This window comes from Triticum aestivum, chromosome 7B (assembly GCF_018294505.1).
Source record: "Triticum aestivum cultivar Chinese Spring chromosome 7B, IWGSC CS RefSeq v2.1, whole genome shotgun sequence".
In the NCBI taxonomy this organism is placed as follows: Eukaryota; Viridiplantae; Streptophyta; class Magnoliopsida; order Poales; family Poaceae; genus Triticum; species Triticum aestivum.
The window spans coordinates 710,213,051-710,235,506 of NC_057813.1; the positions used below are offsets into that span (position 1 = coordinate 710,213,051).

Genomic DNA, 22,456 nt, shown 5'->3' on the forward strand with positions numbered 1-22,456 from the left:
TTTCTGCCCTGCGCTCATATAATTAGCTAGCGCTCCCCTCATCTCATCATCAACCCCATTATGCACCGGTGATGCGAATACTATAGCGGCATGATCATGGCCGTCCAAATATCGCCGGACATCTCGATCCAATGGTGTGATCGATCCTCTTCCTCCTATAAATTGAGGAGGTGCGCTGGCCTCTCATTCTCCTTAAGCATAAGACAGCAACAAGCGACAGAGCCCCTTAGCGGCCACCAATAATCACTTTCTCTATGCTTCTCTAGTCTCTACTAGCTAGCAAGTTCCTCTTACTAGGCAGCAAGCTAAAGTTGGTGTGGAGGTAGCTAGGATGGGAGGGAAGTCGCCCTTCTCCTTCTTCTGCCCGATATTCAGCTTCCTGTCGAGGTCGAGTTCGAGCTCGAGGTACGACGACGGCTACATGAGCGATTGGGAGGGCCGGCCGAGGTGCGGGAGCAAGGTGCGGTCCAGCGACGAGGACTCCGGCTGGTGGGTCGGCGAGCGCGACGTCGACCGCAAGGCCGCCGACTACATCAACGACTTCCACCAGAAAAAGGCACCACCAACACCTAGCTACTCCTAGGTAGCATGCAACACTCGATCATGCAACCGTGTACCAGGAGACCAGGGCATGAAGGTTCTTGAATGGTTCCTCTTGTTATCATGCATGTTCAGTTGTGTGGATTTAGAGGAGGTACGAATAATTTTTGCTTGGCAGATGTAGATCTCTGTGTTCGTGTGTGTGCGTGTGGGGTGGGGGGATCACAGGGATGCGTCACAGATGTATTTGTTGTTTGCTGCCAAATTAAGCGATGATCATGAATGTATAGTGTGTTTCCATGCATACGTGTTATGTTTGATTAGTACTTCAGCGGATTTGCTAAGACTAGCCACAATGGGGAGTAATTTAGACTAGTAATAACATGCATATGTTACTAGTGTATGTTACTATCTCTATAGTGGCAAGTAACATGTGTGTGATATCATACAACACTTCATTTATTAGGTTGTACACTCATCTTGTCTTGGTATGTGTGATGTTAAGTAACTAGCTATGTTAACACATGCCTCTCTTTCTTCATTAGTTACTTGTCACATCATCTATTTTGCCTGAATACGTGTGATGTTACCACATATGTTACTTCCATTGTGGGTAGTCTAAGTCACACGCAACTGATTATTACTTGTGCCCCTCAATTTCTCTGCATGGTGAGCAGCAGCGTCCGAGGCCAGTTGCGGCGTCCCCGCGAGGCCTAGCGAGGAGTGAGCTGGCGACTACCCAGCTGGCCACGGCGTCGCAGATGGAGGCGAGTTGGAGGTATGTCGGGTTCAGGTCGGAGCCTTTTCATGCTAACTGCATGTCGGATTGGACCGTGCCTATGCCGGAGATGCGAACTCCGAGGCATGGGAAGTCAGGGCTCGGATAGGAGAAAGGCAGGGCACAACTGGAGGAAGAGTGAACGGACTTCTGAGCAACTCTGAGCAAAAATAAAACAAAATCAGCCCCCAACAGTGCATGAACAATAAATTTTTCCATAAATCTTGATTTTTTTTCTAAGAGCTGCTCAGATGTCGCAATGAGCTGAAATTTGTGACTGATCTCATGCACTAAAACATCTTCCATACAAAAAAAATCCAGTATTTATTATGATTTTACCGTTCATGCGGAGGAGCACATGAGCTTGAGAGCCATTCAGCCTCTCTGACTTGATGCTATATTTCAGTGGTTTTCTTGTTAGTGAGCAGTGCTATTGCTAACTTTTATTTGCTTTATTCTTTAAAAAAGATATTTCGTGCATTTGTCAGAGATACTTCTCAAGTTAGGATATGTCCAACGCCATCCCTAAGATGGACGCATTTCTTGAATTTATTTCAGGCCTTTCGATGATGTGCGTTCAGTGGAAGGAGAAATTCACGTCGACCACGAAAGTGTCTATGTTGTAGATGTTGTAGCCACGTGTCCGCACCCCATTACAAGTCGGTCTTGCTCTTGGGCTTGTGCTTCGATGGCGTTGCGGCGGTGCAGGTAAGGCGACAATGTGGCGATGAGACGAAACAGTGGTAGCGCGGAGGTGGTGCGATGTCTGCTAGGGATGGGCGACCATCGAATCAAGTGTGCGGCAGTGGTGGCGGCGTGGAGGTGGGCGTCGACAAAATGGAGGTCGCGCAGTGGCAGATTCAGTTGGCGCAGTGGGCAACGGCGACATGGATGAAGATCCGACGGCAGCGGTGTGTGACGTGGTGCGGATTTGACCAATTTGGTGGCCGGGGCGCGGCAGTGGCGCGGCTATCACGCGGGGGGCGAGGGTAGGGCGGCTACGGCACCGAATTTGTTTTGCTCCAAAGGCCCAGGTGTTGCATATTTGCAATACTTGGTGCCCCATTTTCGTAATGTTGTATGTTCAGAGCAACTTTTTATAGATAGGGAACCTATTAGAGTATTATTTTAGCCTAAAAAGTGGCAAGGTTGCAATGGCGCATCCTTGCAGATTGGGGTTCGGCTCCCGTCGGAAGCGGATTTCTGCAATCTCACTCAGGTGGGCTGCTTTTACAAAAATATATCATGGGTGCGAGTGCCCATGGATCTCAAATTTTTTTTTATAGATGGGGCACCTATTAGAGCATTATTTTAGCCTAAAAAGTGGTCATGGCTTAATATGCAACGCCTATTGGAGATGGCTCTTATGGTTTAAAAAAGGCGCAAGCTATGTCCGTCTTTAAATTGATAAACTCTAACAAAGAAACCAAGCAAACTACATCAAAGTTTTAAAAGTTTGAACAACATAAAGCAACTACAGGAAAAAGAATATACACACCATGGCTACACATCTAACAAAATAACCAAACAAAGTGCACATTGAGTGGGCGCATCGGATGGGCAAGTAAAGTCACTACTGATGGCCCGCCACCCAGAGTCGTTGCCCCGGCATCCAAGATCCAGCCCACCACCATCATTGCACTTTAACAACCGCGGAAGGAAGAGCAGGAAGACATCTCCCTCCGCTCATGGCCCGACACCATCCATCGAGTCTCAGCGAATCTGGTGACTCAACCACGTCAGTGCCCCTGATGGCCCACTGTCGAGTACGCCATGGCCATAGCCCCTCTGTCCTTGGCCCACACACACCCACACATCACCATACATGTGGCTATCGGAACCAAAACATACGATGACATGGCAGCCCGACTAGGACTGGACCGACACAATCGAGAGAGGTTGCAAAGGGGAGGGAGCAAATTTTCCATGGATTCGCTCCCACATCGACCATGATGGCAACCGAGAAACCTGGGACTGGAGCACCGTCCACGGCCACCATGCTTTGTCACGAGCAGTAGGCACCGCAGGCGCGTAGAGCCCAGATCGATCCTACATCCCCGGGCACCTCCATGCCACCACGCCACACGCCGGAACTCCTCAGCGCCGCCGCCCCTAGGCGTCCTTGTTTGCTATGTCCCTCATGTTTGTACGTCTCCTTGTTCCTACACTTATTCCATGACTATCACTTCATTGTTAGAGACGCAAAGGTAAAGGTGCAGCCATGCTACGCCCCTCATGTTTTCTGCGTCTCCTTGTTCCTCAATTCTTACATGACCATCACTTCATTGTTAGAGACACAAAGGTAAAGATACAGCCACACTACGCCCCTCGTGTTTTCTGCGTCTCCTTGTTGTTGCACTTCTTCCACGACCATCGCTTCATGGTTAGAGACACAAAGGTAAAGGTCTAGTCATGCTACGCTCCTCATATTTTCTACGTCTCCTTGTTGCTGCACTTCCTCCACGACCATCATTCATTGTTACAGACACAAAGATAAAGGTCCAGCCATGCTACGCCACTCATGTTTTCTACGTCTCCTTGTTGTTGCACTTCCTCCACAACCATCACTTCATTGTTAGAGACACAAAGGTAAAGGTCCAGCCATGCTATGCCCCTCATGTTTTCCACGTCTCCTTGTTGCTGCACTTCCTCCACAACCATCACTTCATTGTTAGAGACACAAAGGTAAAGGTCCAATCATTATGCGCCCCTCATTTTTCTGCGTCTCCTTGTTGTTGCACTTCCACGACAATTGTTAGAGACACAAAGGTAAAGATGCTGCCATGCTACGCCCCTCGCGTTTTCTACATCTCCTTGTTGCCGCACTTCTTCCACGACCATCACTTCATTGTTAGAGACAGAAAGGTAAAGGTGCGGCCATGCTACAACCCTCATGTTTTATACGTCTCCTTGTTGCTGCACTTCTTCCACGACCATCACTCCATTGTTAGAGACATAAAGGTAAAGGTGCAGTCATGCTACGCCCCTCACGTTTTCTACATCTACTTGTTGTTGCACTTCTTCCACGACCATCACTTTCATTGTTAGAGACACAAAGGTAAAGGTGCAGCCATGCTACGCCCCTCACGTTTTCTACGTCTCCTTGTCGCTGCACTTCTTCCACGACCATCACTTCATTGTTAGGGACACGAAGGTAAAGGTGCAGCAATGCTACGCCCCTCACGTTTTCTACGTCTCTGCTGCACTTCTTCCACGACCATCATTTTTACTGTTAGAGACATAAAGGTAAAGGTGCAGCCATGCTATGCACCTCCCGTTTTCTACATCTCCTTGTCGCTACACTTCTTCCACGACCATCAGTTTCGTTGTTAGAGACACAAAGGTAAAGGTGCAGCTGTGCTACACCCCTCACGTTTTCTATGACTCCTTGTTGTTGCACTTCTTCCACGACCATTGCTTTCATTGTTAGAGACACAAATGTAAAGGTGCTGCCATGGCCACCCCTAATGGATTCACATGATTATGGTTAGTACTTAATCTTCCGCTACATTTAAGGTGTTCTAATAGGAGATCAAAATCCTATTATGTTAATCTTAAGGAATTATTCTAAGAGAAAGCAACCCTGGAACACAACCCTGCGGAGCATGGGGCTCCAACACGGGTGACGGGCAAGGTGCACAGTTCACCGCGCGCCAGTAGCCAACTTGTCTGACAGTCAGTTCCTTGATCAATTGTACTCCCTCTGTCCTCGTTTATTAGTCTCAGTTTAAAAAATAAAATAAAATGATATGCCACAAAAATTATACGTTGTGAATCCTCTTTCAAATACGAATACAATAGTACTCCCTCCATAAAGAAATAAAGAGCATTTCTTTACAGAGGGAGTACATTTTTTGCAGAATATAAATTCTATTTCATTGGTCATACATATGATTAAAGTTTGACATAAAATTTGAGGACACCGATAAACCAACTTTGATCCAAAACATAAGAGCATTTCTAACCGATCCCCTCTATCGCCTTAGTGGAGTAAATTTGGCTTTTTACTCCACTAAGTTTGACCTAGTCGATCCCCTATATGGCTTAGTGGAGTAAAAAAATTAGTCCATCCCTAAAAATCTGAATATATTTACTCCATTTCAACTCGGCCGAGTAAAATCGGCGCCTCTTCTCCCCCCCGCCCCCCCCCCCCCCCCCCGCACCATCGTCGGTGTGCCCTCCGCCTTCCCCCACCCCTCCGATGGCCGAACGTGGTGGCTGCCGATCAGCGGCATGGATCCACGCCGCCACGCGTGTGGGCCGTCCTCCGCGTGTTCTTCAACGAGCCGATGTCGCCGTCCGCCCAATCTGCCCGCCACCGCACCCCTACGCCGGTTCGAGGACTTCCCCATCCGACCTCCGCCCCGGCTGCCGACAAGGACCTACCTCGGGGTCCGGCAACGGCACTAGGGGACGTGGGTCGCCGAGATCATGGATCGGGAGACCCACACCCGGCGGTGGCTCGGGACCTTCCACACGGCCGAGCTCGCAGCCATGGAGTATGACCGCTGGCAGGTCCGCTACCACGGCGCGGCGGCTCAGCTTAATTTCCCCCCAGGCATGGCTCCAGTCCACCTCGTCCCGCTGGAGCCAGGGGTGGTGAACTCCGCTATGGCGCGAAAGGACCGTGAGGCGAGGGAGCGCCTCGAGGCTGAGGCCGCCGCTGATACCTACATGGAAGAACTCCGCCGGGAGCACCCGGAGCTCGTGGAGGCGGAGCGGATGATCTTTGCCGACGCTAGCGGCGAGGTTATCATTATCTCCGACGACGAGGTCCAAGGCAGCACGGAGGGCCGCGAGGACGAGGAGCTCGACGTTGACGAGTGGAGGAATGTCTTCCCCGACGACGGCACCGGCCCGGACCCGGCTCGCGGCACACCGTACCTAACGAGGAAGGATTGGCTTGACCTCCGCTTCGACCGAAAATAGTTTACTTGCTTAGTTTAGTTTAAATATATGTTTTATGTTTGGTTGTGCAAAACTATTTATGTTTTCGTTTGAATGCATGCTTCTTTCGATTCCAATTGCTTTGAATTTAATAAAACTGAAGTTTACTCCGTTGAGTTTAGAGGATCGGCTAGAAACGGCAAAAAATGAAGTGTATATACTTCACTAAGGGTTTTACTCCGTTAATTTATAGGGAATCGGCTAGAGATGGTCTAAGTAGAACAATAAACCCAAAGGAAGGAAATATGTAAGGTCACCTAGTCATGACAGTTGCGCGTGTAGTAAAATAGAAGTTGTGCGTCGCCGCGAATCTCCCTCCACGTCGTGCCCACATGTAGGGCTGCTTTGGACTCTTGACTGGAATTGTTTTTAGGAAAACAGTCATGGAAGTAATCCAGTAATCGAAGAAAGCAAAGATGGTCACTTGTGTGCAGTGTGCACACCCACCATGCATCCAGGTCCAGGCCAGGCCAGGCCGACAGGAGCACATGCACCCACGGTCCCCGACCCCGGCCCAAGTGGTTACTTTGTTGAGTTTTTGTCAAAAAGGACTGCATACGAATTCATATTGACAAAAAAGACTACCTGCACGACGTATTGACAGAAAAGACCATATACGGTGGCGGCAGGTCCGGCAGCCGACACGTGGCACCTGCCACCACGGGCGCCGGCGGTGGGACATGCCGCCATGAGCGCAGGCGGCAGCTTCGGGGCAACAGGTTTTTCATCTCAGGTGCCGCGTGACAGAACGGGGCGAGGCCAGGTGGGTCCCGCCGCCACGGCTGTAGGCGGCAGCAGCTGCTGCTGCGCGCGACAATGCGCCTGCGGATAGCTGTGTTATTCCGGCTGCATCTTTCCATCTGTAGAGCTTCTAGATCCTCGCTGGCTGCGTGCAATGTTTGCCACTACTGGCTGGGACCTGGTATAAGCTAGACTTTTTACCTCCGTACGTCCATGCAGGTGCCTTTGCTGTTGCCGCGTATACGTATGACCATGCATATAATGGCCTGCATGCGTCAGAATGTACGTGCAGCAGCCAGTAAATACTTTCATGCAGCGGCAGTGCGAGGACTAAGATATTTTCACGTCGCACGCATCAAACCTGCCGTCATGGCATGTGGCGGCAGGGGCCACCAGCCTCTTCTTGTTCCGTTACTTGCTCGATAACCGGTTATATACCTGGGCTGCCGCCACCGCCCACGGCGGCAGGTCCCGCCGCCAGCGCCTGTGGCGGCAAGTGCCATGTGTCGGCTGCCGGCCCTGCCGCCATGACGTAAGTGATCTTTTTTGTCAATACGGTGCGTAGATGGTTTTTTTTGTCAATATGAAATCGTATGTGGTCTTTTTGACAAAAAATCTACTTTGTTAACATCTGCTACAGTGCATAGGGTGTATGCGTTCAACAGATAGTCGTTCGCCTGTGGGAATAGGAAAATGACAAAACGCCTACGAGTTGGTCATTAGCACCTCGTCCCGGCGACACTCTCTTAATGACTTTTCCTCACAAAAGCATGTGATCCCGATCTCACTAGTCGCTAATGAAATCATGGTGTCTCATTAATCAAAAAAAGCCTTCGTCAAGCCTCACGTACCCCCTATCTCCTGATACTTGGACGCAAACTGATTTAAAAAGAAAACGCAAAAGAGTATCTCTGTCTGCATTGTGATGGCATCTTCAACGCCACGCATTAAAATCGACAATAAACATCCACGGGCACGTTCGGGTGTCTGCTGATAATGGACAGAGCGGCGGTCATCCAATTCGGTGCACCAAATATCCATCTCCTTTTTAAAAAAGAATAGAATAAAACTTAACCTAATATCTGCCATGCAGCCTCATTTTGATTCATTGTTCGACAACAATTCAACTACACCTTTAAAATCTAATGAAAGAGCCAGATGCTAACCATAGTCCTCGAAAGCGGCATTCATCTCAAGTTTTCTCTCCTTGAGATTGAACTTCTTCATCGATGCATGAGTTCACCCACATGGGCTGCCCCTTGAGCCCCATACAACAATGTGTCAATGTGAAGAGCTTGCCCTCCATCCTTTGGTGCATTGCAGCGATGCATCCGGGCTATAGAATGTCATGACCATCAAGTTGCAACATTCAATGATCAATGAACTGACCAACACGTAGAGCAACATGGAAGCAAAACTTACGATATCCATGACTGGCATGCCTGTTGGCCACATTCTTTCCGCTTGTAAAATCGCACATCAATATTTCATGACAGCCTTTGAAATGGTGTACCACTGATGTGACTTCTTATTGCAATCATGGATCGCATCAAAATTATAGGGTGTTTGTGCTTGTGCTCATGAAACCAAAAATTCACATGTTGCAAATACATCGTGGCCAAGCACGCGTCACACAACAATGCATTCGCCCTCACTGATGCCCCACCATCGTACTTGTTTCATGTTAAACAAGGAGAAATTAGAAAAAATAAATCTTAATGACATGGACAACATTAGCAGTGGAAAACGGTACCTGGCCTGAGGACGGATTCTAAAGTGAATTGCCAGCGAAGTACAAGGCGCCTGGGTGGAGCAAAGGTTTTCCAGCAAAAACCGGGCGGCGATCTTGGTGGGTGTGGATACAGAGTAAGAAGGGAGGGATGAAGTGGGGACCGAAGTCTGACTCGGCGGGCGTCCGTACTCCCCCAAACTTTCTCAACTTTGTTTTTGGTTTGGTGGAATTTGAACGTACAAACCACGACAGTTTGATACAAAGAGTTGGATGACACAAAAGTGCTTAAACATTTTTTTTTCGGGATGTTTAGCAGCGTTTTGATGCATGACGAAATTGGTGATGCCCTAAACATTCTGCACTCCTGTTCGGTGCGTTGGACTCGAAGTAGGCCGTGTACGTCAACGACAGATTAAAAAGAAAAAAAGAAAAGAAAAGAAAAGGAAGATAACGGTGACACGCCCGCGCACGGTCTGATCGATCAGATCCGAGTCATGAACCACCATGGGAACACGACAGAGGAGGTGGGAGAGGCTGTGGCCTGCACTGGCCTGAGCTGGAGCGCACGAGGACCGAGCGCGGATCTAGCGGTCCGCCAGACGCACGAGAGGGCGTGCGGGCGTGGGCATGGCAGCGACCCTTCGCCGCCGTGCCCCGACACATTTTCCACCGGGGCCAGGCCGGGGCAGCGCACCGCACGCGCGCACGCTCTCTGACGCGGAGCACGACGGGCGAGCCACCTTGCCCGGCGGTCCCGGGGGCAGCAGGAATCCGCGCTGCGCTGTCTGCCGTTGCACGCCCATGTGGCCCTCCCCTCCCCACGCTTATCAATTGCTAAGCCGCCGTCGTCTTCTTCCTTCTACCTCTTTCATCCCTACGTCCCACCTACCTAGCTCGTGTGCGCCATCTGGATCTGAATCTAGCCCCCTCCTCCATCCCTGTATATAAGCCCACCCGTTGCCGAGAAGAAATCATTAGCCAGAGTGAGAGTTCAGCAGCACTCCTTCGCTACACTTCGTTCACTTCCAACGATCTCCACACCACAGAGAGACAGAGAGAGAGAGAGAGGGTGTGTGTTGAAGCAAAGATGAAGCTTATGGGGAGCCGGAGGAGCGGAGGAGGCCTGAGCAGGAGCCTCAAGGAGCACAGGGCCAGGCTCTACATCATCCAGCGCTGCGTCGTCATGCTGCTGCGCTGGCACGACTGACTCCGATCCCTCGCTCCATGGATGGATCTGTCCTTCCATTCCATGGATGGTGTTTGAAGCAAAGATATACTTTCTGATTTTGGGTCTGTGATTGTGCTGTGCCAGAATGGTGCCGGCAGGTAGTACTTGTACATAAGAGGTCACTTAATTATAGAAGTAGAAGTAGAAGTGGTAGCAAAGCAATAGGATCGATCTTGTGTTCGTCGATTCACCACCTCCTCTGCCCTCCACCCCCTTGCAGCAAGTGTGTCTGTCCCATTGTACAGTTACATCACTGCCGAATACTCGTGTGATGCAATATATCAACTGAAAGAGAAGGAATCACCGGATCAATCGCTTGTCCCCGTCCCAAAGCTCGTGTGATGCCAGCTGATCTCGGTGCTTCTTGCGCGTGTTGCCATCTTCCTTCAATAGATCACGTCTAGTTCCTTTTTTTTTCCCACCACATGTCCAGCACCTGCTGCGGAGCGCCATCGTGCTCCAAGAAATCAGAGGAGTCCAACATGGCAGGGCACCGCCACGCACTGTGGCCGTCGCCGTACACGGGAAAGATGTTGAGCAGATCAACCTGTGGCTGTGGGTGGCCCAGGAGCAGCAGATCCTCATGGCCTCGGTATCGTGAGAAATTCCCGCTGCCAAGGTCTGAACTCTGAAGCGCAATCACAGAGATGTTCGGCTCTCTCTCACACAAGGGCACGCTGGGTGAACACTCCGGTAGCTCTCGCCAACATGCAGAGGGGTTCCCTCAGCGCGCCGGACATCTCTAGACGATCTCGGATGACCCGGGCACCCGGCAATCTTCGTTTAAAGAGAACCGCACTGACAAACTTATTTACTTCTTTTTTTTCTTTTCTTCTTATACCGTTAGTTGAAGCCCCCGGTTTTACTGGGCCGGCTGATTGCCAAACCGGTCTTTTTCCCACTATTTTCATTCCTTTTTTTGTACGTTTATTGTTTATTCTCATTTTTTTGTTTTTCCTTATTCATTACTTTTTCCTTTTTCAAAAATGCTAGTGCTTTTAAAATTTTGTTCACATTTCTAAAAAGTGTTTGCTTTTTCCAAAAAATGCTAGCGCTTTCAAGATATTGTTCACATTTTTTTAAATGTTTGCTTTTTCAAAAACAATTCGTAAAATACATATATTTGCAATTTCAAAAAGTTATAGAGAATTTTAAAAAAATGTTCACTTTTCCAAATTTTATTCATAAAATACAAATATTCACATTTTCAAAAAAAATTATATAATTTCAAAAAAAATGTTCGTGTCTTTCATAATTGCTGAGAATGCCAAAACACAAACATTTTTAGATATTTTCAAACATTTTTTTAAAAAACGATATGAAAATTGAAATTTTAAAAAGATTGGCATGTTATTTGAATTGGCCATACAAGGCAATGAAAAGGAATTGCGGCCATTTCAGGGATGTCAAAAAAACAAGCTCTCGAACAGAGCCTTTTGGCCTACCCGGACACACTACGTTGAACATGGTCTATTTTTGGACATCCTTAGAATGATTCCAAATATTCCAAGCAGGTGGGCATGCTCATGGTAGGCATCCTTGTCAGGTTTGAATGAATTTTGCCACTGTATGCACATTGCGACACGTCCGGACATTTACCGGCATTTTTTCACTGAGAAAACTCAAGAAAATGCAAAACTGGTTGAAAACATGAATAACTTGGTATGTTGTCTTGAATTGGTCATACAAGGCCATTAATTTTTTTCATAATTAAAAAAATGCTCAGAGAGTTTCAAATAATGTTCACACTTTCAAAATTTGTTCAAAATTACAAAAATGATCCTTTTTCAAAAAAAATCTACACATAAAAAAATGTTACGGGAAATTCAAATAAATGGTCCCAAAAAATTTCTTCATCCCCAAATCTAATCCTATTTTTATTTTAAAAAATATTTAATGAATATGTTAGTTTTCATTAACTAAATCCCACCTAGCTCATGTGCTGTCTGATTTTACACGAAGAATTGGATGTTTTTTTATTATTATTTTTTTCTTTTCAATTTTTGGTTTAATAGATTTATGTTTTTTTCTTCGTATTTTCACGCCCCACACAACTAGAAGTGTCCACTCCCACACCGACATGGAACTGCAATCGCTTGTCGACCAGCCTCATGTAACCGCAGTTGCACATGTCGCCAATTGTGCACAATCTATGTCCATCGGCTGCGTGTAACTGCACAAGTGTATTCTGCATATTTCATTAAAAAATATACAATTAAAAAATCTGACGACAAAAAAAGGAAAAAGAAACAACAAAGACCGCCTTTTCATTCTCAGAATTACAAAAATGAACTACAGTCAAGCTAACATCCAAAGCCACATAAAATATGATAATAAATCCAGTAATCGTAGTTGTTCTTTACTTAACACTATGTGTTCATTACAGCGGACAGTGGTTGATCCTACTTTTCTGCGATATGTGTGTCACAACTTGTGTCATGCGGAAAGTGGATTCTTTTCTGTTAATATTCTACACACTAAAATATGTCTATATACATTCATATGTAGTTCTTTTTTTTTTGAAATGGTCACCGTGGGGGAAAGACTCCCCACCTGAATATATTTCAAAAGCGACATAGCTCAGAATTTTACAAGTTGTTTGAAATCTAAAAGGACTTATATCTATGAACAGATGTAATATTAACCAAATTATGTTTCCATCGATCACCAAACTTGTTACTAGTTCATCTAAAAAACTGTTGACAAATTGGGGGGGGGGGGGGGGGGGGGGGGAACGCTGGCTTGATGAGCCGGCCTACAAGCGAGCCTAATGTCATCTCCAGCCTCTCTTCTGGTCCGCTGAGTACGCATAAGTGGGCCGCATCTTCACGACTGACCCAGGCCGAAGCCCGAAGCTATATACACAGGCGCATCGAAGGCCTCCTGTTTCCCCTCAGAATCTTCTAAAAAAACATGTTTCCATCATAAAAAAAGAGAGAGAATGCCTCCTGTTCGTCTCCCACACACACAGAGCAGAGCCGATCTCAATGGGTGTGTTTGGTTGTCTGCATAGAGCCTAATCAGGCCTGCGCGGGAAGCCAAAGGCATGTTTGGTTTCCTGGTTTCACTGTTGCGCCTGCATCGCACGCTTCTTGAAGCAGCTCAGAGGCTGGCTCGTTGGAAACACTCGAATCGGCAGTTTCTCGCGAGGCAGGCCAAGCCGAGCGCAAGCGAGCCGGCCCTTGCACGAGTGGAGACGCGAGGGATGCGAGATGATTATATGAGGTCTTCTTCAATCTCAAGTAAGCTCCTATCTAATCTCCTTCCTCTGATCTACACAACGGTGCTTCGGTTCGAGGTAAGCTCTACACGAAAAAGATGCACCTCGATGCTACGGTTCCATTCAGGCGATCGGTTCGTAGTTTCGTCGGCCGTAAGTTCCTAATTTCGTCTTCCCGTTTGGAGCTATTCTGGATGAATTTTGTCAGATTTGTCGCACACGATCGATCATTTGTAATTTCCTTTGACCAGCACTCTAATCCCGCAATTCCTCACAACATTCATGTTGTAAGTTTTTGATTTTGACGATCGTAGCTTCATCTCTGTTTGAACAACAGTCTACTACATTGATACCGCCATGTCGAGCTCCTCTATCCTCTGCTCAAAGCCCTCCTGTTCGCCCCTCTCGACACCGACGCCCTTCCCCTTGATCTCCTTGCCCGCTTCCTACTACACTAGAGTCGTTTCCGGCATCGCTCATCTCGGCCTACTCTCTGTCGTCCTCCTACTGCACTGACGCTGCAATGACGCGCACACTGTAGTTCGCCGCGCCGCCGACGGGATCGATCATCTTGGCCTCCACTCGGCCTCCTCTCTCTCGCCCCACGACATTGGAGTCGCTTCCGGCGTCGATCATCTCAGTCTCCTCGTCCCACCGCACGGACGATACCATGGCGCGAGCACTGCATTCTCCTCCCCTGTCCACTGTCTTTGCACGAGCAACGCAACTAGTTCGCCGACGGTGTCGCTCGCCCACGACTCCATGCTCATCATGTCGAACACGACGCCACGCCCACTATCCACCGCAGTCGCCATGGTCCGACGTACACTGCATTTCTTCTCCCTTTCTGCTAGCTCTTAACCCTGTGTGCTAAGCGCAAGTGCTAGCTCTTAATCATACCCCATGCAGGCAACCAAATAGCATGTAGTTGTATGCGCCGAGACAATGCAGGCAACCAAACAACGTGCCAAAGTTGATCCCCTAATGCAGGAAGTCCATATGGAGCCAACCAAACAACTTGAAGATGTCGCATATGAGGCTGTTTTTCCAGAGCCAGACCGGATTGAGATGTGTTTACAATGCAGGTACTGTTCACTGTTGCAACCAGACACACCCAATGTCTCTCTCACACAGAGCAGAGCCAGCCTAGAAGCGAGCCTGCAAAAAAGAGCATCTCATTCTACATTGGAGCTTGTGCAAGGGGTGTTGGTTCATGTACATACAACCTTTCTCTCTTTCTTCATTTATTGTATGACACATCATCAAAAAAATTATGTGACAAAATCTACCAACAACTATCTTACAATCATTGGAGATGCCCTAATGCCATCCTAGTCGACACCGTTGGCGCCGATTAGTGATGCTCTGATCGAGACTGCAAAAAAGAGCATCTCATTCTACATTGGAGCTTGTGCAAGGGGTGTTGGTTCATGTACATACAATATTCCTCTCTTTTCTCATTTATTGTATGACACATCATTAAAAATCTTATATGCCAAAGTCTACCAACAACTAGTCGACGCCGATTAGCGATGCTCTGATCGAGACTGCAAAAAAGATATGCAGGGCAGCCTTCACATAGAGCTGCGCCAACCACTACGCCAATGACCAACCAGTGCTAATTGATGTCGTTTGTACACTTTTAATCTTTCTCTAGTTTTTTTTTCTTGTTTCTGTTTTTCTGTAACGGTTTTGTTCGCCTTTTTCCTTACTTTTTTGCTAAATGTGTGCACTTTTATTGAAAAAATCATGAATTTGAGAAAAAAAATCAAATTTTCAAAAAAGTTCGCGAAATTTTGAAAAAAGTTCAAGAAATTTTGAAAAAAGTTCATGAAATTTTGAAAAAGGTTCATGAAATTTTGAAAAAGGTTCATCAATTTTGAAACAAGTTCACAGATTTTGAACAAAAAGTTCACCGATTTTAAAAAAGTTCTTTGAATTTGATTAAAAAAAGTTCAGAAAATTTGAAATAATACTTCACTCATTTTGAAACACGTTCGTCGATTTTGAAAAAGTTCATCGATTTAGAAAAATGTTCATCAAAATTGAAAAATAGTTCATCGGTTTAAAAAAAGTTCATCAAAATTGAAAAAGAGTTCATCGAAATTGTAAAAAAGTTCACCGAATTTGAAAAAAGTTCATCGATTTGGAAAAAAATTCACAAATTTCAAAATGAGTTCATCAATTTGAAAAAAAAATCATCGAATTTGAGGAAAAGTCCATCAAATTTCAGAAAAGTTCATCAATTTGAAAAAAAGTTCAACAAATTTAAAGAAATTTCATTGAATTTGAAAAAACATCCAATTGTTAAAAGTAGTTCACTAAAAAAGGTTCACTCATTTTGAAAACAAAATTTCATCAAATTTTTAAAAAACATCATCGATTTTGAAAAGGTTCACGTACTTAAGAAAATAAAACACATGAAAATCATTGGGGGGGGGGGGACCTGGAAGATGAAAAAAAAGGCAGGAAACAAAAATGGAAAAAAGGAAAAAGGAATAAAAGAAAACAGAGAGGGAAGGAATAAAAGAACGAAAGATTTGAATCTTGACAAATGCTACTCTGTAGCGCGGTGGTTGTGCTGACGAAATTTGACTCGTGAGGTCGTGGGTTTGATTCGTAGTGATGCCGTTTCATATTTTGCAAATTAAGATACATAATAATGGGTCGACCCAGCGCTGAGCCCGTTTGTAAATTTGCCTATAACAGCGCCTGCAGCGCTTAGTAATGGGCCAGCCCAGCGCTGCGCCCGTTTGTAAATTTGCCTATAACAGGCGCCTACAGCGCTAAATAGGATTTGCCAGAATCTCCAGCCTCTCCAGTCCGCTGAATACGCATAAGTGGGCCAAATCTTCACGACTGACCCAGGCCCAAGCCCGAGGCGATATACATAGGCGCATCGAAGGCCTCCTGTTTCCCTCAAAATCTTCTAAAAAAAAGTTTCTGAGAAGGGAGATGCTACGCGTCCACCGGTTGATCGTATAAAACGTCCGTCACCTCGACGGCCGTTTGATGTACACGTGCAGCCGTCCGATCTAGTTCTCGCGCTCGGTCGCCTCCCCCGACCATTAATTCCTGAAACAACGATCGAGTTGCAGAAACAAGCACGTCGGCCGGTGGATCTTTTAAAAGGATCCACCGCCTCGCGAGCCATTCGATTCGTGACGTGAGCCGCTCAATCCTCTTCTCTAATTTTCTGCAACAATACTCTTGTTGCAAGGCCTGGTCTTCTCTAATTTCCTGCAACAAGACCTCTGTTGCGAAACCTCATCTTCTACAATTTTCTGCAACCAAGATCCATGTTGCAAAACCTCTTCTCTTTAGTTTTCTGCAAAATTTGCAACAACATCTCCCGCCGCGTCTAATTTTCTGCATATCTTTCACGCGTCTAATTTTCTGCGACAAGATCCTTGTTGCAAAAATTGCAATAACATCTTCCGTCGCGTCTAATTTTCTGCAACAAGACACTTGTTGCAAAAAAATAAAACAACATCTCTGCCACATCTAATTTTTTGCAACGGGACCCATGTTGCAAAATTTGCAATAGCATCCCATGCCGCTCGCGTACTTGTGCGGTCTGCTACCATTTCTCTAACAACACCGTTGTTGCATAGATAAGATGACGCCACAACACCAGGAGGGCTCTTGCCTGAAGCTTCTGCGCTGCCCAGCGACGAGCCCTTTCTCCAGCACGCCACGCCTCTCCCCTCCCATGACCTTCCTCCTCTCTCTCACCTCCATCTCCTTCTCTTCACAGGAACCATGCCAGCGGCAGTCGAGTCCTTCGCCTCCGGCTGCTTTCCCGGCGAGCTTGAGCCTGATTCGCGCCCAGGGAAGGAGAGATGTGAGTGGCACGGGGAACCGCTTCGCTTGGCAGCGCTTATTCATGAGCAAGGAGATTCAGGAGAAAGAGGATAAGGTACGAGGCGAGGCGTGGCTTGGCTGTTGCAAACAATGTGGTGGTGGGGTCCAGGACGGACGCGTGGCGCGCAACCGAAGCGGCGGACGCGAGGGTGATTATCCGCCGAGTGATCTGAATCGTTTCCCTTCCGAGAATGCCTCGCCGATCCCAATGTCTCATAAAAAAAGCAGAGAAAACAGAGCCGATCCCAATCCCTCGCCGGAGCCGGAGCCCTCGCCCTCCTCCGCCTATTTCCCCATCTCTGTTCCTCCTCACTATGCGACCTCTTGCCGTGGCACTGCTGCAGAGTGGCCGGCCATGCTGGGCACTGGTGTTTTCGAGGACGCCGGCCGTCGTCGGCGGAGGAGATGGTGGAGGAGGACGTCAGCGACCGGGGAGGAGCACGGTGCGCGCATAGAGGGATGCGGTGCCATCATAGCTGCAAATTTGTGTTTGAATGGACTCTGGAAAAAGTTGGCAATTCCAGAGAGCAATCAAGTCTCAACCTGCAGCATCACAACTGTGAACTGGCGCAGCGAGAAGCTCGGTTCTTGTATTAGCGCACAAGTCTGAAACTACCTGAATGCGAGGCACAAGTCCTTCGACTGTCACACAATAATTAGCATAGTACAGAACAGACTATTAAGACTATTAAGGCATGATCACCACATGATATTGAACACATGATCAGCACACGATAGTAAAGAAAATTGATTAAAAAACACACTTTACATTCATCCTGCTAGATGACCAGCACAAGTTGTTTGAGTTTTACCTTGCACATAGAGGAGGAGGTTCCCCTGGTTAGGAAATAATGGTTCAGCAGTTGTTTGTCGTTTCTTCTTTGCTATTGACCAACATAGTATCTGTTGATAACAACAAACTTAGTCATTGATTCTGTATAAATGCTAAACTGATCTGTCGAAGATATGTACATCTAATTTCAGTACACGATAGTGTAGCCACTTAATTTACAGGTCACCATATATGTTAAGTAGTAGTACATAAGTTCCAACTAAATAGTCGAATACAGGAAGGCTGTTGTCCAATGAAGCCCCTATCTTTTATGTTCTTCTCATACTACTACTACTACTTAGCTTCTCGATACCAGGAACCACGTTATCTTTGTGTATTTCCATAACCAGCGTTATTGAGAACGGCCATGTGTGCTTATGCAGGACATGTTCGGTTGTGGAAGCTCAAGTGATGCTTGCGGATGGTACAAAGAATCAAGCCTGGGAGATAATTTGGAGCTTTGCCTTGCCCAAGTAAAGTAACCCGTTTTATTTGGAGGCTTGCACGGGTCCATTGACCCAGAAGAATGTTTGAATGTGAGACATTGATGATGATCCCTTATGCTCTGTATGCCGAAGACCAAACGAAGATGGCGGAGCACCGCACCTATTTTAGAAATGTAATCATGTCGAAATGCAGTGCTCCTTGAAGAAGAAGAAAGGCAGAATCTCTCATGAGGTGCATCTCAGCTAAAGAGACTGCCGATTACATTGAACATATAAATCCTGGTAGACTACCCGCTCATCTGGAGGCATCACATCAGGCGGTCATTCCGGCTCGCACGATCTACCTCACTGGCAGTTTTACTTGGCGTTGTCAAAGATCTAGCCGGCCGTTTCTATAGACGTTGCTATTTCGTGCTATAGCCGATGACAGGTGGGGATCCTTTCCTCGCTGGCCCATCTCTACTGTGTGGGTGCGCGCCTCTTGGGTGAGAAAAGAGGGAGGAGTGGGGTGGATCGTGGTGAAAACCTGGCAACCAATCCTGCTCGCCTCGAGCCCCGCTCCCCTCCTCAACCAATCCCTCCTCGAGCCCCGCTCCCCTCCTCAGCCAATCCCTCCTCGAGCCCCGTTCCCCTCCTCCCCTACTCTCCACCGCGCCGCCTCCTCCCCTGCTCCCGCCTCCTCCCCTGCTCTCCACCGCGCTGCCTCCTGCCCTTCACTTTTCTCTCCGGCGGCGACGACGACCTGCAGGCAAAAGGAGACGACGGTGACGGCGAGAGAGAGAAGATGAGAGGGAGAGAGAAAAGGAAGGAGAGGAGGAAGGAAGAGAGAGGAAAGAGAAGAGGCCTTGGTGGTCCAGGGAGGCGTAGATGGCAGCCTCCGCCCTGAGCTCCATCCGATCTGCCGCCTTGTGAAGTCATCCGAGGCCCCACGAACTCCAGGTTTCGGGCGCCGCTCCCGAACGTCGCCTACAAGTCCTTTGGGTGAGCCCTCCTCCTCTCCCTTTCTCCTCCCCCAGCCCTCTTCTGTCCCTCACTGCTCCTCCTCCTACAATCTCTCCCACCATGGTTTAGTATGGTGCTTAAATCCTGGTAGACTACCCGCTCATCTGGAGGCATCGCATCGGGCGGTCATTCCGGCTCGCACGATCTACCTCGCTGGCAGTTTTACTTGGCGTTGTCAAAGATCTAGCCGACCGTTTCTATAGACGTGCTATTTCGTGCTATAGCCGATGACAGGTGGGGATCCTTTCCTCACTGGCCCATCTCTACTGTGTGTGTGCGCGCCTCTTGGGTGAGAAAAGAGGGAGGAGTGGGGTGGATCGTAGTAAAAACCTGGCAACCAATCCTGCTCGCCTCGAGCCCCGCTCCCCTCCTCAGCCAATCCCTCCTCGAGCCCCGCTTCCCTCCTCAGCCAATCCCTCCTCGAGCCCCGTTCCCCTCCTCCCCTGCTCTCCACCGCGTCACCGCCTCCCCTGCTCCCGCCTCCTCCCCTGCTCTCCACCGCGCTGCCTCCTGCCCTTCACTTTTCTCTCCGACGGCGACGACGACCTGCAGGCAAAAGGAGACGACGGTGACGGCGAGAGAGAGAAGATGAGAGGGAGAGAGAAAAGGAAGGAGAGGAGGAAGGAAGAGAGAGGAAAGAGAAGAGGCCTTGGTGGTCCAGGGAGGCGTAGATGGCAGCCTCCACCCTGAGCTCCATCTGATCTGCCGCCTTGTGAAGTCATCCGAGGCCCCACGAACTCCAGGTTTCGGGCGCCGCTCCCGAACGTCGCCTACAAGTCCTTTGGGTGAGCCCTCCTCCTCTCCCTTTTCTCCTCCCCCAGCCCTCTTCTGTCCCTCGCTGCTCCTCCTCCTGTTAAATGATATAGTTGTAGTTGTAGCGTGACATATGTCACGATGGTGTAACCGCGTGTAGTTGGAGATCCTTATCTTGTATAGACTTGGATGAGGGGTCAAGCCACACAACAACCTGCGCCATTGTACTTTGTTTTCTATATATAACACGCACGTGTCCCTGCACAAATGCATACGCTTCCAATCTTCTTTTCTTTCATGGTAATCAGAGCCTGCCTCGAACTCATCCATGGTAAGCTCCTCCGTGAACTCCTTCCCCTCGTCGCCGTTTGCACACATCGCAACAGAGAAACTCACGAGAGGGAACGAGCCGCTATGGCGCGCCACTGTGCTCTCGGCCATCCGGGGAGCGCGGATGGCGTCGTTCCTCGACGTCGAGCAGGAGGTACCGCCCATGACCATTGAGGTCACCGGCGCCGATGGGAAGACCAAGTCCTAGGGCCCCAACCTAGAGTTCGGCGTGTGGTATGCGCGCGATCAGCAGGTATTCTCGTACCTACTGACCACGCTGCCGCGCGAGATGGCCGTCCAAGTGGCGACTTGCCACACCGCAGCGAAGCTGTGGAATACCGTGCAGGGGATGCTGACATCGCAAACCCGAGCGCAAACCGTCAACGTCAGGATCGCCCTCGCCAATCTTCAGAAGGGAAACTCCACGATCACTGAGTACGTTGGTAAGGTTAGAACTCTCTGTGATGAACTCGTTGCTTCAGGGAAGAAGGTGGATGAAGAGGACGTGGTGTCCCACATCCTAGCTGGACTAGATGAGGAGTTCGACCCTGTGGTGTCGGCCATGTGCTCTCGGGTCGAGCCAGTCAAGGTCCCGGAGTTGTACTCGCAGCTCTGAGCTTCGAAACCCGCATGAATCTTCGTGGCGGGTCCTCCCAGTCATCTGCAAATGCAGTCGGACGTGGGCGCTCCAACAACAGAAACGGCGGCGGCGGCAGTGGTGACCGCGGCCGCGGCAGGCAAGGCGGCGGCGGCGGTGACCGTGGCCGCGGCAACTTCTCCAAGCCATCCAACCGTGGCGGCGGCATTGGTGGGGGTGGGAACTACAACAACAATCCCACCACCAAGCTGACATGCCAGATCTGCGGCAAGGTGGGTCATCCAGCGTGGAAGTGCTGGAAGCGCTATGACTCCACCTACCAGGGAGGAGAAGAGCGCTCGGCGAATATGACTGCACCGCAATATGGGGTGGACACCAACTGGTACATGGACAGTGGTGCCACTGACCACATCACCGGCGATTTGGAGAAGCTCACCGTCCGGGAGAGGTACACCGGCAACGACCAAATCCATGCAGCCAATGGGTCAGGTATGTCTATTGATTACATTGGTCACACAACTATTTCAACCCCAGATCGTAATTTATATCTCAACAATGTTCTTCATGTTCCGGAGGCCACAAAAAGTCTAATCTCAGCAAGCAAACTTGCCCTTGATAATGATACCTTTGTTGAAATTCACCCTCATTTTTTTCTTGTCAAGGATCTGGAAACGAGGAGGGTTCTACTTCGAGGCAGGGGTAGGAGAGGCCTCTATCCTGTCAAGCACGTCGGGACAAACGTCAAGAAGCAAGTGCTAAGTGTCACCAAACCATCTTCGGATTGGTGGCACCGACGTTTTGGTCATCCATCTTCCATCCTTGTTAGGAAGATCATTAGTGAAAATAAACTCCCGTGTGCTAGTAGTAATGAAAATAAACTTGTATGTGACGCCTGCCAAAAAGGCAAAAGTCACCAGCTGCCTTATCCTCAATCTATGAGTGAATCAAAATTTCCTTTGGAACTTATTTTCTCTGATGTCTGGGGTCCTGCCATTGAAACCATAGGAAGAAAGAAATACTACGTTAGTTTCATTGATGATTTCAGTAAGTTCACATGGATCTATCTTATAAAGCATAAGTCTGAAGTCTTTCAAAAATTTCATGACTTTCAGAAACTTGTCGAAAGACAGTTTGATCGAAAGATCCTTGCCCTTCAAACCGACTGGGGAGGGGAGTATGTCAAGTTGAACTCCTTCTTCACAAAAAATGGTATTTCTCACCACATTTCATGTCCCCATGCCCATCAACAAAATGGCTCGGCGGAACGGAAACACCGTCATATAGTTGAAGTTGGTTTGTCTTTACTTGCTCAAGCTTCCATGCCCTTAAAATTTTGGGATGAAGCCTTCATTGCAGCTACCTATCTCATCAATAGGATGCCAAGCAAAGTCATAAACTTTGAAACACCTCTCACCAAACTATTTGGTGAAACACCAAACTACTCC

The 22,456-nt window shown here is 48.2% G+C and overlaps 2 protein-coding genes and 1 pseudogene across 2 annotated transcripts; all 3 read left to right on the top strand.

Moving 5' to 3' along the window:
• Window positions 1–175: 175 nt before the first annotated feature.
• On the top strand, window positions 176–838 carry LOC123159607 (uncharacterized). The gene has a single exon (XM_044577424.1). It carries the CDS (start codon window positions 332–334, stop codon window positions 581–583), a length of 252 nt encoding a protein of 83 aa, XP_044433359.1. The 5' UTR covers window positions 176–331; the 3' UTR covers window positions 584–838.
• An 8,584-nt stretch (window positions 839–9,422) lies between these two features.
• Window positions 9,423–10,278, top strand: LOC123159042 (small polypeptide DEVIL 4). The gene has a single exon (XM_044576845.1). It carries the CDS (start codon window positions 9,826–9,828, stop codon window positions 9,943–9,945), a length of 120 nt encoding a protein of 39 aa, XP_044432780.1. The 5' UTR covers window positions 9,423–9,825; the 3' UTR covers window positions 9,946–10,278.
• Window positions 10,279–20,900: 10,622 nt separating this feature from the next.
• LOC123163395 (uncharacterized) lies at window positions 20,901–21,038 on the top strand (annotated as a pseudogene).
• Window positions 21,039–22,456: the final 1,418 nt, after the last annotated feature.